The sequence below is a fragment of the Oncorhynchus keta genome, chromosome 15, assembly GCF_023373465.1.
Source record: "Oncorhynchus keta strain PuntledgeMale-10-30-2019 chromosome 15, Oket_V2, whole genome shotgun sequence".
In the NCBI taxonomy this organism is placed as follows: Eukaryota; Metazoa; Chordata; class Actinopteri; order Salmoniformes; family Salmonidae; genus Oncorhynchus; species Oncorhynchus keta.
Genome location: NC_068435.1, coordinates 3,619,141 through 3,634,052, shown reverse-complemented (window position 1 = coordinate 3,634,052; position 14,912 = coordinate 3,619,141). Strand labels below are relative to the sequence as shown.

The 14,912-nt window shown below is 47.6% G+C and overlaps 1 protein-coding gene and 1 long non-coding RNA gene across 6 annotated transcripts in view; both read right to left on the bottom strand.

Moving 5' to 3' along the window:
* The window catches only part of LOC118376095 (zinc finger FYVE domain-containing protein 9-like), a 57,468-nt gene that overhangs the window by 15,491 nt on the left and 27,065 nt on the right, over nt 1-14,912 (bottom strand). For 4 of the 5 annotated variants that reach the window (XM_052462895.1, XM_052462892.1, XM_052462894.1 and 1 more), the window contains exons 4-8: nt 7,189-8,750; nt 3,897-3,996; nt 2,850-2,957; nt 2,332-2,504; nt 934-1,066 (exon numbers count right to left, since the gene is read on the bottom strand). In XM_052462895.1, the coding sequence (XP_052318855.1) occupies nt 934-1,066; nt 2,332-2,504; nt 2,850-2,957; nt 3,897-3,996; nt 7,189-8,750 (2,076 nt within the window). The remainder of the gene's footprint in view (nt 1-933; nt 1,067-2,331; nt 2,505-2,849; nt 2,958-3,896; nt 3,997-7,188; nt 8,751-14,912) is intronic. The other variant, XM_052462896.1, reaches the window with a different exon arrangement.
* LOC127907512 (uncharacterized) lies at nt 4,863-5,727 on the bottom strand. Its single transcript, XR_008064685.1, has 4 exons — nt 5,591-5,727; nt 5,302-5,435; nt 5,065-5,176; nt 4,863-4,907 (listed from the first exon to the last, which is right to left on the bottom strand). It is a non-coding gene; the product is annotated as an uncharacterized LOC127907512 (long non-coding RNA).

The window sequence follows — 14,912 nt, the reverse complement described above, 5'->3', positions numbered from 1 at the left end:
GGGGTTATGGGGCGCGGTCAACAGAGAGGATGGGGGTTAGGGCGCGGTCAACAGAGAGGATGGGGGTTCAACAGAGAGGATGGGGGCGCGGTCAACAGAGAGGATGGGGGTTATGGGGGGCGCGGTCAACAGAGGAGGATGGGGGTTAGGGCGCGGTCAACAGAGAGGATGGGGGGTTAGGGCGCGGTCAACAGAGAGGATGGGGGGTTAGGGCGCGGTCAACAGAGAGGATGGGGGGTTAGGGCGCGGTCAACAGAGAGGATGGGGGGTTAGGGCGCGGTCAACAGAGAGGATGGGGGGTTAGGGCGCGGTCAACAGAGAGGATGGGGTTAGGGCGCGGTCAACAGAGAGGATGGGGGGTTAGGGCGCGGTCAACAGAGAGGATGGGGGTTAGGGCGCGGTCAACAGAGGAGGATAGGGCGCGGGGGGGTGGGGGGGCGCGGTCAACAGAGAGGATGGGGGTTCAACAGAGAGGATGGGGGGGGCGCGGTCAACAGAGAGGATAGGGCGCGGGGGTTAGGCGCGGTCAACAGAGAGGATGGGGGTTAGGGCGCGGTCAACAGAGAGGATGGGGGGGGGTTGGGGGGGGCGCGGTCAACAGAGAGGATGGGGGGTTAGGGCGCGGTCAACAGAGAGGATGGGGGTTATGGGGGGGCGCGGTCAACAGAGAGGATGGGGGGTTAAGGCGCGGTCAACAGAGAGGATGGGGGGTTAAGGCGCGGTCAACAGAGAGGATGGGGGGTTAGGGCGCGGTCAACAGAGAGGATGGGGGTTAAGGCGCGGTCAACAGAGAGGATGGGGGTTAGGGCGCGGTCAACAGAGAGGATGGGGGTTAAGGCGCGGTCAACAGAGAGGATGGGGGTTAAGGCGCGGTCAACAGAGAGGATGGGGGGTTAAGGCGCGGTCAACAGAGAGGATGGGGAGGTTAAGCACCTGTGCTGTGTCCCCTCACACCTCCTTTAACTCCGGTTGAGATGAGGATGGGAGGAAGTCCGTCCTCCGGAATTAGACTGATGGATCTGCCTACAGGGCTTCCCACGGTGGACGCAGGGGCAGGGGACAACGCCTGGAGGGAGGAGGAGAGGGTTGAAGTACAGAAAAACAGGTGTGGAGAATTGTAGAAGGCTGATTAAATGTGTAATTGGCAGACAACCCTTCATATTCACGTTGAACAAAATCAGAGAGGTGTGTGTTATAAGTTAGACATTTTGGATGAGTCAGATCAGTACAGACAGAAAGGCATTAAAAAGGCTCGACTTACAGACAAGCTGAGTGGTGAGTCACCTCCTAACCTGCTGCTACTCTACCAGGCCGAGTCCAGACAAACGGCACCAACTAAACAACATGGTTACACTTCACTGATGATGACGGGGGAAACCGTCTGTATGAGAAAAGGCGTTTCATTCTAGAAATGCTAAAGTCGATCCAGGCTCCACTTGTCCAGGCGTGTTTCCTCCTAGTCAGTCAGTCCTAGTCACTCCTACTCCTAGTCAGTCAGTCAGTCCTAGTCACTCCTACTCAGTCAGTCCTAGTCACTCCTACTCAGTCAGTCCTAGTCACTCCTACTCAGTCAGTCCTAGTCACTCCTACTCAGTCAGTCCTAGTCACTCCTACTCAGTCAGTCCTAGTCACTCCTACTCAGTCAGTCCTAGTCACTCCTACTCAGTCAGTCCTAGTCACTCCTACTCAGTCAGTCCTAGTCACTCCTACTCAGTCCAGTCCCTAGTCAGTCCTAGTCACTCCTACTCAGTCAGTCCTAGTCACTCCTACTCAGTCAGTCCTAGTCACTCCTACTCAGTCAGTCCTAGTCACTCCTACTCAGTCAGTCCTAGTCACTCCTACTCAGTCAGTCCTAGTCACTCCTACTCAGTCAGTCCTAGTCACTCCTACTCAGTCAGTCCTAGTCACTCCTACTCAGTCAGTCCTAGTCACTCCTACTCAGTCAGTCCTAGTCACTCCTACTCAGTCAGTCCTAGTCACTCCTACTCAGTCAGTCCTAGTCACTCCTACTCAGTCAGTCCTAGTCACTCCTACTCAGTCAGTCCTAGTCACTCCTACTCAGTCAGTCCTAGTCACTCCTACTCAGTCAGTCCTAGTCACTCCTACTCAGTCAGTCCTAGTCACTCCTACTCAGTCAGTCCTAGTCACTCCTACTCAGTCAGTCCTAGTCACTCCTACTCCTAGTCAGTTAGTCATTGCTCACCCAGCACCTGCCAAGCAGGACTATAAACCAACCTCAGAATATCAATTATAAATTTAAAAAATTTATATTAAAATTCCTCTTTAACAAAGTGTAAGATGTCATTTTTTGACCTTTGGTGCCAACTGTACCTCTCGCAAATCAGAAGTGAAGGATTTGTTGGAACACTGTGAGACAGCCAATGTTTGCGAGGGGGCGGGGCTGGTAGCAGGGCGCTTGGGGGATTCCGCTGCTTCCCCATTGGGCAGGATTCCATCTGCAAACCGCACCCTCCTCCGCTCCCGCGGGTGGAAACCTGTGGACCCTGTGACACAGACCCACACACACAGGTTACAGCAAACAAAACTATTATTATTATATTATTATATTATTATTATCAAAAAAGAAAGCAACGGGAATGAAAACTAGTCCTATATGTGAGAAAGGAGGTCATTATGAGGACAGGAAACAGAAAGATGTGCCAGATGTTCTATGGGAGAGGTTATACAGGGTGGTATTCATTAGTGCGCACCACAGCAAAACGTTTTTGCAACGGAAACATTTCTTATTGGGTAAAGGTCAGGTTCTCCCTCCCTGTTGCAGTCAGTTGTCCCCCCGTTTTGGTGCCTAATGGACTGGTGTTTAGGTGGGGAACGGAGAAGGTTATTACCCTCTGAGCGGATCGGCTGCAGAGGTGGGATGGTACTGCAGTACTCTGCTGGGTTGTTGGGGTTAGGACTCTGGTTAGACCCACCACACATACCCCCCCACGAATGAGCTGAGGGAAAATGGAGACGGCGGTATAGGATCAATACAGGGAGAGATATAGAAATATAAAATCAATATAGGGTGATATAGGATCAATATAGGACCAGGATCAATACAGGGAGAGATATAGAAATATAAAATCAATATAGGGTAATATAGGATCAATATCAATACAGGGAGAGATATAGAAATATAAAATCAATATAGGGTGATATAGGATCAATATTGAGCAATATAGGACAAAGATCAATACAGGGAGATGTGTGTATATATAATCAATATAGGGTAATATAGGATCAATATCAATACAGGGAGAGATATAGAAATATAAAATCAATATAGGGTGATATAGGATCAATATAGAGCAATATAGGACCAAGATCAATACAGGGAGATGTATATATAATCAATATAGGGTGATAGGATCAATATTGATATAGGGAGATATACATGATCACTATAGGATCACTATAGGATCGATATAGGGCAATATAGGATCAATAGAGATATAGGATCAATATACGGAGACAGAATCAATACAGGGAGATGTAGGATCAATACATGGCGATATAGGATCAGTATAAGGATATATATATATACATACACAGGACTGATATAGTGAAATACACAATTCAATTAAACCCCAATTTGATTTGAGATATTTATGATTAGGATGAGGATATGTATAGGAATTTACCTGACAGGAAGTTAAGTAGTAGACTAACTAGGGCCAGGAGTGTTTCCATACCTTACAACTAGGGCCAAGAGTTTTACCTAAACATGTAATTAGACCAAACCAAAGTGACTGCAAAGATATTGAAGTAGGACGTAGAGATGAAGTGGATTCTAGACGCAGATCTAGGATCAGTATTGTGTTAATATCCTATTGGTTAAGGTCAGGAATGGGATGGAGTTAGCTGATCCTAGATCTGTAGTAATAGTGACTCACCACTCAGTAGGGCAGAGTGACAGGTGATACAGACTCTGGCCTCCTTCCGGTCCATGTAAATCAGTCTGCTCCTCAGGCTGCAGCAGGCAGCACAGAACACCTGGAGAGAGAGAGACAATTATATTACACCTGGAGAGAGAGACACAATTATATTACACCTGGAGAGAGAGACACACTTATATTACACCTAGAGAGAGAGACACACACTATATTACACCTAGAGAGAGACACACACTATATTACACCTAGAGACACACACACACTATATTACACCTAGAGGGAGACACACACTATATTACACCTACCTGGAGACACACACTATATTACAGAGACACACACTTATATTACACCTACAGAGACACACACTATATTACACCTGGAGAGACACACACACACTGAGAGACACACACTATATTACACCTGGAGAGAGACACACACTATATTACAGAGAGAGACACACACTATATTACACCTAGAGACTATATTACACCTTATATTACACCTAGAGACACACTATATTACACCTAGAGACACACACTATATTACACCTAGACACACACTATATTACACCTAGAGACACACACTATATTATATTACACCTAGAGACACACTATATTACACCTAGAGACACACTATATTACACCTAGAGACACACACTATATTACACCTAGACACACACTATATTACACCACACACTATATTACATATTACACCTAGAGACACACACACACACTGAGAGACACACACTATATTACACCTGGAGAGAGACACACACACACTTATATTACACCTAGAGACACACACTATATTACACCTGAGAGACACACACACTATATTACACCTAGAGACACACACACACCTGGAGACACACACACTATATTACACCTGGAGACACACACTATATTACACCTGAGACACACACTATATTACACCACACACACACTATATTACACCTGGAGACACACACACACACTATATTACACCTGGAGAGAGACACACACTATATTACACCTGGAGAGACACACACTATATTACACCTGGAAGACACACCTGAGACACACACTATATTACACCACACACACTATATTACACCTGAGAGATTACACCACACACACTATATTACACCTGGAGAGACACACACTATATTACACCACACACTATATTACACCTGGAGAGAGACACACACTATATTACACCTGGAGAGAGACACACACTATATTACACCTGGAGAGAGACACACACTATATTACACCTGGAGAGAGACACACACTATATTACACCTGGAGAGAGACACACACTATATTACACCACACACTATATTACACCTGGAGAGAGACACACACTATATTACACCTGGAGAGACACACACTATATTACACCTGGAGAGACACACACTATATTACACCTGGAGAGAGACACACACTATATTACACCTGGAGAGAGACACACACTATATTACACCTGGAGAGACACACACTATATTACACCTGGAGAGACACACACTATATTACACCTGGAGAGACACACACTATATTACACCTGGAGAGAGACACACTATATTACACCTGGAGAGAGACACACACTATATTACACCTGGAGACACACACTATATTACACCTGGAGAGACACACACTATATTACACCTGGGAGAGACACACACTATATTACACCTGGAGACACACACTATATTACACCTGGAGAGACACACACTATATTACACCTGGAGAGACACACACTATATTACACCTGGAGAGACACACACTATATTACACCTGGAGACACACACTATATTACACCTGGAGACACACACTATATTACACCTGGAGACACACTATATTACACCTGGAGAGACATTGAAGAGAATTGCAAATGGAATTTCAGTGTACTTCCTGATTTGACCCCTAACCCTCTGCTCCGGAGTCTCCATGTGAGAGATCGGGTCACGACCTCCACTGTACCTTAAAAGCTAAGCCTCCACCTCTCCAGCCTGGCTTCTACCCCAACTCAGTTCACACACTGAATTCATCCACACACTGAATTCATCCAAACACTGAATTCATCCACACAATTGTAATGAAATCTCACAGCTCTCCCTTCCCGCTGAGGGAGGGGGAGGGAGGGTGTGTGACCTTGGGAAATTGAGACAGTGTTTGTCCACAACAGTCCAGACCTGTCCCAGCTATCCTAGAACAACCCAGCTCAGCTTCAACAATTCTAATGGGTTTATTTCATAGGAATAAGTAACTTAGTTAAATATCAGAAAACAAATCATTCAGTCGACATTCCTTCTGGCTTTATAGACTATAGTGGTAGTCGACGAGAGAGCCGAGCCCCGGTCGACGAGAGAGCCGAGCCCCGCCGGTCGACGAGAACGGAGCTGCTCCTGTATTGTTTCCCATAATGCCCTACACTATATTACGGGAGATGGATTCCGTACACGTCACTGCACTCTGTATCAGAAGGTAGGCTGGCCCTCAAGTCTCATAGATCAATGCACTGCTCTCTTTTTGTTTATAAAGCCCTCGTGTGCAAACTTCCGCCATACTTTACTTCATTGTTAAATTCTAGACATACGAGTCTCCAGACCCACAGGGATGACTAACTCTGAAGGTCCCTTTAATCTCCACTGAGTTAAGTTCATCTGCTTTGCAGTGCTTCTGCACCTCGCGTGTGGAATGATCTCCCAAGCACTCCAAAATTGGGAGGCATTTCCTGAAGAATGTGTCCGTTTCTGGTTGGGGTCTACTTTTCCTGTATACCAACATGTATATGAATGTGTTTATTGATGTGTATTGTTGTGTTAAACAGGGCTCACCTGGAAAAGAGACCTTGGTCTCAGCATCGACTCCCTGTCAAAATAAAGGTTCAATATATAATAATAGACTCCACCCACCTTTCCACAGGCCCTGCTGTATAGACTCCACCCACCTTTCCACAGTTCCTGCAGTATAGACTCCACCCACCTTTCCACAGTTCCTGCAGTATAGACTCCACCCACCTCCACAGTTCCTGCAGTATAGACTCCACCCACCTTTCCACAGGCCCTGCAGTATAGACTCCACCCACCTCTCCACAGTTCCTGCAGTATAGACTCCACCCACCTCTCCACAGTTCCTGCAGTATAGACTCCACCCACCTTTCCTGCAGTATAGACTCCACCCACCTCCACAGTTCCTGCAGTATAGACTCCACCCACCTCTCCACAGTTCCTGCAGTATAGACTCCACCCACCTTCCACAGTTCCTGCAGTATAGACTCCACCCACCTTTCCTGCAGTATAGACTCCACCCACCTTTCCACAGGCCCTGCAGTGATGCCTCCTCTTGGTGAAGGTGAAGCGGACCTCGCACTTCATACAGACTGGAGCCTGGGAGTCAGGGACCCACACGGGGGCCACATCCCCCAGGGAGGAGAGCTGTTTCCTGGGCAGAGCACCCTGGTGGTGACACCCAGCCTGGAGGTCATTGTCCGGGCTGCTCTCGGACTCCAGCACCAGGCCCAACGCTAAACGGGTCTCCGTCGTCATCAACTCCCCGTTAACAACCTCGACACAACCACCAGGGTCACCCCTGGCAACGACGGTTCCGGTTTCCATGGTTATGTCACCGGCACGGTTCTCAAGGTTCTTGTTCTTGCAGACTGCGGTGGTGGTGGTGGTGTTAACGGTAGGTGATAGTTGGTTCTGGTCCTGTCCGGATAGCGGCCAGGGGATCTGGAGTTTGAGACTGACCGGTTCTTTGGGACGTGCTCCACCGAACGGAACACTTACCAGCTGCAGACGAGTGTTTAGTATGGAGGGAACACTGCTATCTCCTCCTCCTCCGTTCTCTAGGTTGCTCTCCTCCATCTCCTTCTCCTCTGTTACGGAGTCCTCCTTGGAGTGAGGAGGAGGGAGAGACTGGCCCTCCTCCCTGCTCCCTCGGTACTCCTCTTCCTCCTCCCTACTCCCTCGGTCCTCCTCCCTGCTCCCTCGGTCCTCCTCCCTGCTCCCTCGGTCCTCCTCCTCAGTAGTCATGCTGCTGGTAAGAACCATCTCTCCATCCTGACCTCCCCTGCTCTCCTTCTCCATTTCTCCTATCAACCTCGTCTGCTTCTGACAGGAATTCCTACACTCCTTCCGCTCTGTCGGTCCCTCCTTCAATCCATTTTTAACAGTATTTCCATGACCTTCCCTCTTAGGGATTCCTTCCACATGTGACTGTATCCCAGCCATTCCAGCCTCCTCCCTGCCACTGTCCTGAATAGGTGACCAAGCACCAGGTCTCTCGGTCTCTGGCTTGGAGTTAAACTTCTCTGCTATCGCCTCAACCCCTCCCAGCCTCTCCTCAATGGTCAAGTGTGTGTGACTAATGTGGGAGCTTCCGTCACCCCTCTCCCCCACAGGGGCATCAGTACGTGGGTCTGAGGGTGTGGGGGGCAGGTGGTGGTCTAAAGGGGTCAACCATGCCTGGTTCCCCTTGCAGGGATGTTCACTGAGCCCGTTGAGGGCAGGGCTGGCTGGACTAGAGGGGCTGATAGAGGAGTGGTGGTGGTGGTACGGAGGGGGGCTAGAGGAGGCCGACGAGCCCTCACCCCCAACCAGTTTGCCAGTGTTGGGCTGGGGGAGCGGAGGGCTCCGCACGTCTGCATGGCAGTCCGGTAGTTCTCCCCAGGGTGGGGGCTCGGCGGTGGGGTGGCATTTGGCGTTGGGCCCCTGGGGGTTGCTGGATGATGGGGCAGGGGGCAGGGGGGTCTTTAAGGGGAGGGGGCCGAGGTCTGGGGTCAAAGCCAGGGCACGGTTCGGAGATAGTAGGTGGGCAGGAGGGGCCAGGATCTGAATCCACTTATCAGACAGACTAGGACTGTCGGTCTCATCTGGGGAGGGAGAGGAGAATGAAACACTGGACAGGAAATAGATGAGTCCATGAGATATCAAACAGGAAAGAGGGAAGGACATTACCAGAGACAACAGGAAAGAGGGAAGGACATTACCAGAGACAACAGGAAAGAGGGAAGGACATTACCAGAGACAACAGGAAAGAGGGAAAGACATTACCAGAGACAACAGGAAAGAGGGAAAGACATTACCAGAGGCAACAGGAAATAGCATTACCAGAGACAACAGGAAAGAGGGAAGGGCATTACCAGAGGCAACAGGAAAGAGGGAAGGACATTACCAGAGGCAACAGGAAATAGCATTACCAGAGACAACATGAAAGAGGGAAGGACATTACCAGAGGCAACAGGAAATAGCATTACCAGAGACAACAGGAAAGAGGGAAGGGCATTACCAGAGGCAACAGGAAAGAGGGAAGGACATTACCAGAGGCAACAGGAAATAGCATTACCAGAGACAACATGAAAGAGGGAAGGACATTACCAGAGGCAACAGGAAATAGCATTACCAGAGACAACAGGAAAAGAGGGAAGGACATTACCAGAGACAACAGGAAAGAGGGAAGGGCATTACCAGAGACAACAGGAAAGACATTACCAGAGACAACAGGAAAGAGGGAAGGACATTACCAGAGACAACAGGAAAGAGCATTACCAGAGACAACAGGAAAGAAGGAAGGACATTACCAGAGACAACAGGAAAGAGGGAAGGGCATTACCAGAGACAACAGGAAAGAGGGAAGGGCATTACCAGAGACAACAGGAAAGAGGGAAGGGCATTACCAGAGACAACAGGAAAGAGGGAAGGACATTACCAGAGGCAACAGGAAATAGCATTACCAGAGGCAACAGGAAATAGCATTACCAGAGACAACAGGAAAGACATTACCAGAGACAACAGGAAAGACATTACCAGAGACAACAGGAAAGAGGGAAGGACATTACCAGAGGCAACAGGAAAGAGGGAAAGACATTACCAGAGACAACAGGAAAGAGGGAAGGACATTACCAGAGGCAACAGGAAATAGCATTACCAGAGGCAACAGGAAATAGCATTACCAGAGGCAACAGGAAATAGCATTACCAGAGGCAACAGGAAAGAGGGAAGGACATTACCAGAGACAACAGGAAAGAGGGAAGGACATTACCAGAGACAACAGGAAAGAGGGAAAGACATTACCAGAGACAACGGGAAAGACATTACCAGAGACAACGGGAAAGACATTACCAGAGACAACGGGAAAGACATTACCAGAGACAACGGGAAAGACATTACCAGAGACAACGGGAAAGACATTACCAGAGACAACGGGAAAGACATTACCAGAGACAACGGGAAAGACATTACCAGAGACAACGGGAAAGACATTACCAGAGACAACGGGAAAGACATTACCAGAGACAACGGGAAAGACATTACCAGAGACAACAGGAAAGACATTACCAGAGACAACGGGAAAGACATTACCAGAGACAACGGGAAAGACATTACCAGAGACAACGGGAAAGACATTACCAGAGACAACAGGAAAGACATTACCAGAGACAACAGGAAAGACATTACCAGAGACAACAGGAAAGAGGGAAGGGCATTACCAGAGACAACCGGAAATACATTACCAGAGACAACAGGAAAGAGGGAAGGACATTACCAGAGGCAACAGGAAAGACATTACCAGAGACAACGGGAAAGAGGGAAGGACATTACCAGAGACAACATGAAAGACATTACCAGAGACAACGGGAAAGACATTACCAGAGACAACGGGAAAGACATTACCAGAGACAACGGGAAAGACATTACCAGAGACAACGGGAAAGAGGGAAGGGCATTACCAGAGACAACGGGAAAGACATTACCAGAGACAACAGGAAATAGGGAAGGGCATTACCAGAGGCAACAGGAAAGAGGGAAGGGCATTACCAGAGGCAACAGGAAAGAGGGAAGGGCATTACCAGAGACAACAGGAAAGAGGGAAGGGCATTACCAGAGACAACAGGAAAGAGGGAAGGGCATTACCAGAGACAACAGGAAAGAGGGAAGGGCATTACCAGAGACAACAGGAAAGAGGGAAAGGGCATTACCAGAGACAACGGGAAAGACATTACCAGAGACAACAGGAAAGAGGGAAGGGCATTACCAGAGACAACAGGAAAGAGGGAAGGGCATTACCAGAGACAACGGGAAAGACATTACCAGAGACAACGGGAAAGACATTACCAGAGACAACGGGAAAGACATTACCAGAGACAACAGGAAAGACATTACCAGAGACAACAGGAAAGACATTACCAGAGACAACAGGAAAGACATTACCAGAGACAACAGGAAAGACATTACCAGAGACAACAGGAAAGACATTACCAGAGACAACAGGAAAGACATTACCAGAGACAACAGGAAAGACATTACCAGAGACAACGGGAAAGACATTACCAGAGACAACAGGAAAGACATTACCAGAGACAACGGGAAAGACATTACCAGAGACAACGGGAAAGACATTACCAGAGACAACGGGAAAGACATTACCAGAGACAACGGGAAAGACATTACCAGAGACAACGGGAAAGACATTACCAGAGACAACGGGAAAGACATTACCAGAGACAACGGGAAAGACATTACCAGAGACAACGGGAAAGACATTACCAGAGACAACGGGAAAGACATTACCAGAGACAACGGGAAAGACATTACCAGAGACAACAGGAAAGAGGGAAGGGCATTACCAGAGACAACAGGAAAGACATTACCAGAGACAACAGGAAAGAGGGAAGGACATTACCAGAGGCAACAGGAAAGAGGGAAGGGCATTACCAGAGACAACAGGAAAGAGGGAAAGACATTACCAGAGACAATGGGAAAGACATTACCAGAGACAACAGGAAAGAGGGAAGGGCATTACCAGAGACAACAGGAAAGACATTACCAGAGACAACAGGAAAGAGGGAAGGACATTACCAGAGGCAACAGGAAAGAGGGAAGGGCATTACCAGAGACAACAGGAAAGAGGGAAAGACATTACCAGAGACAATGGGAAAGACATTACCAGAGACAACAGGAAAGAGGGAAAGACATTACCAGAGACAACAGGAAAGAGGGAAGGGCATTACCAGAGACAACAGGAAAGAGGGAAAGACATTACCAGAGACAACGGGAAAGACATTACCAGAGACAACGGGAAAGACATTACCAGAGACAACAGGAAAGACATTACCAGAGACAACAGGAAAGACATTACCAGAGACAACAGGAAAGACATTACCAGAGACAACAGGAAAGACATTACCAGAGACAACGGGAAAGACATTACCAGAGACAACAGGAAAGACATTACCAGAGACAACGGGAAAGACATTACCAGAGACAACGGGAAAGACATTACCAGAGACAACGGGAAAGACATTACCAGAGACAACGGGAAAGACATTACCAGAGACAACGGGAAAGACATTACCAGAGACAACGGGAAAGACATTACCAGAGACAACGGGAAAGACATTACCAGAGACAACGGGAAAGAGGGAAAGACATTACCAGAGACAACGGGAAAGACATTACCAGAGACAACATGAAAGACATTACCAGAGACAACAGGAAAGACATTACCAGAGACAACGGGAAAGACATTACCAGAGACAACGGGAAATACATTACCAGAGACAACAGGAAAGACATTACCAGAGACAACGGGAAAGACATTACCAGAGACAACGGGAAAGACATTACCAGAGACAACAGGAAAGAGGGAAGGACATTACCAGAGACAACATGAAAGACATTACCAGAGACAACAGGAAAGACATTACCAGAGACAACAGGAAAGAGGGAAGGACATTACCAGAGACAACATGAAAGACATTACCAGAGACAACAGGAAATAGCATTACCAGAGACAACAGGAAATAGCATTACCAGAGACAACAGGAAAGAGGGAAAGACATTACCAGAGACAACAGGAAAGACATTACCAGAGACAACGGGAAAGAGGGAAGGACATTACCAGAGACAACATGAAAGACATTACCAGAGACAACGGGAAAGACATTACCAGAGACAACGGGAAAGACATTACCAGAGACAACGGGAAAGACATTACCAGAGACAACAGGAAAGAGGGAAGGGCATTACCAGAGACAACAGGAAAGACATTACCAGAGACAACAGGAAAGACATTACCAGAGACAACGGGAAAGACATTACCAGAGACAACGGGAAAGACATTACCAGAGACAACGGGAAAGACATTACCAGAGACAACAGGAAAGACATTACCAGAGACAACAGGAAAGACATTACCAGAGACAACGGGAAAGACATTACCAGAGACAACGGGAAAGACATTACCAGAGACAACGGGAAAGACATTACCAGAGACAACGGGAAAGACATTACCAGAGACAACAGGAAAGACATTACCAGAGACAACAGGAAAGACATTACCAGAGACAACGGGAAAGACATTACCAGAGACAACGGGAAAGACATTACCAGAGACAACGGGAAAGACATTACCAGAGACAACGGGAAAGACATTACCAGAGACAACAGGAAAGACATTACCAGAGACAACAGGAAAGACATTACCAGAGACAACGGGAAAGACATTACCAGAGACAACATGAAAGACATTACCAGAGACAACATGAAAGACATTACCAGAGACAACATGAAAGACATTACCAGAGACAACATGAAAGACATTACCAGAGACAACAGGAAAGACATTACCAGAGACAACAGGAAAGACATTACCAGAGACAACAGGAAAGAGGGAAGGGCATTACCAGAGACAACAGGAAAGAGGGAAGGGCATTACCAGAGACAACAGGAAAGAGGGAAGGGCATTACCAGAGACAACAGGAAAGAGGGAAGGGCATTACCAGAGACAACAGGAAAGAGGGAAGGGCATTACCAGAGACAACAGGAAAGAGGGAAGGGCATTACCAGAGACAACAGGAAAGAGGGAAGGGCATTACCAGAGACAACAGGAAAGAGGGAAGGGCATTACCAGAGACAACAGGAAAGAGGGAAGGGCATTACCAGACACAACAGGAAAGAGGGTAGGACATTACCAGAGGCAACAGGAAAGAGGGAAGGACATTACCAGAGGCAACAGGAAAGAGGGAAGGACATTACCAGAGGCAACAGGAAAGAGGGAAGGACATTACCAGACACAACAGGAAAGAGGGAAGGACATTACCAGAGACAACAGGAAAGAGGGAAGAACATTACCAGAGGCAACAGGAAAGAGGGTAGGACATTACCAGAGACAACAGGAAAGAGGGAAGGGCATTACCAGAGACAACAGGAAAGAGGGTAGGACATTACCAGAGACAACAGGAAAGAGGGAAGGACATTACCAGACACAACAGGAAAGAGGGTAGGACATTACCAGAGGCAACAGGAAAGAGGGTAGGACATTACCAGAGACAACAGGAAAGAGGGTAGGACATTACCAGAGACAACAGGAAAGAGGGAAGGACATTACCAGAGACAACATGAAAGACATTACCAGAGACAACAGGAAAGACATTACCAGAGACAACAGGAAAGACATTACCAGAGACAACGGGAAAGACATTACCAGAGACAACGGGAAAGACATTACCAGAGACAACGGGAAAGACATTACCAGAGACAACGGGAAAGACATTACCAGAGACAACGGGAAAGACATTACCAGAGACAACGGGAAAGACATTACCAGAGACAACGGGAAAGACATTACCAGAGACAACGGGAAAGACATTACCAGAGACAACGGGAAAGACATTACCAGAGACAACAGGAAAGACATTACCAGAGACAACAGGAAAGACATTACCAGAGACAACGGGAAAGACATTACCAGAGACAACAGGAAAGAGGGAAGGGCATTACCAGAGACAACAGGAAAGAGGGAAAGACATTACCAGAGACAACAGGAAAGACATTACCAGAGACAACAGGAAAGACATTACCAGAGACAACAGGAAAGACATTACCAGAGACAACAGGAAAGACATTACCAGAGACAACGGGAAAGACATTACCAGAGACAACGGGAAAGAGGGAAGGACATTACCAGAGACAACGGGAAAGAGGGAAGGACATTACCAGAGACAACATGAAAGAGGGAAGGACATTACCAGAGA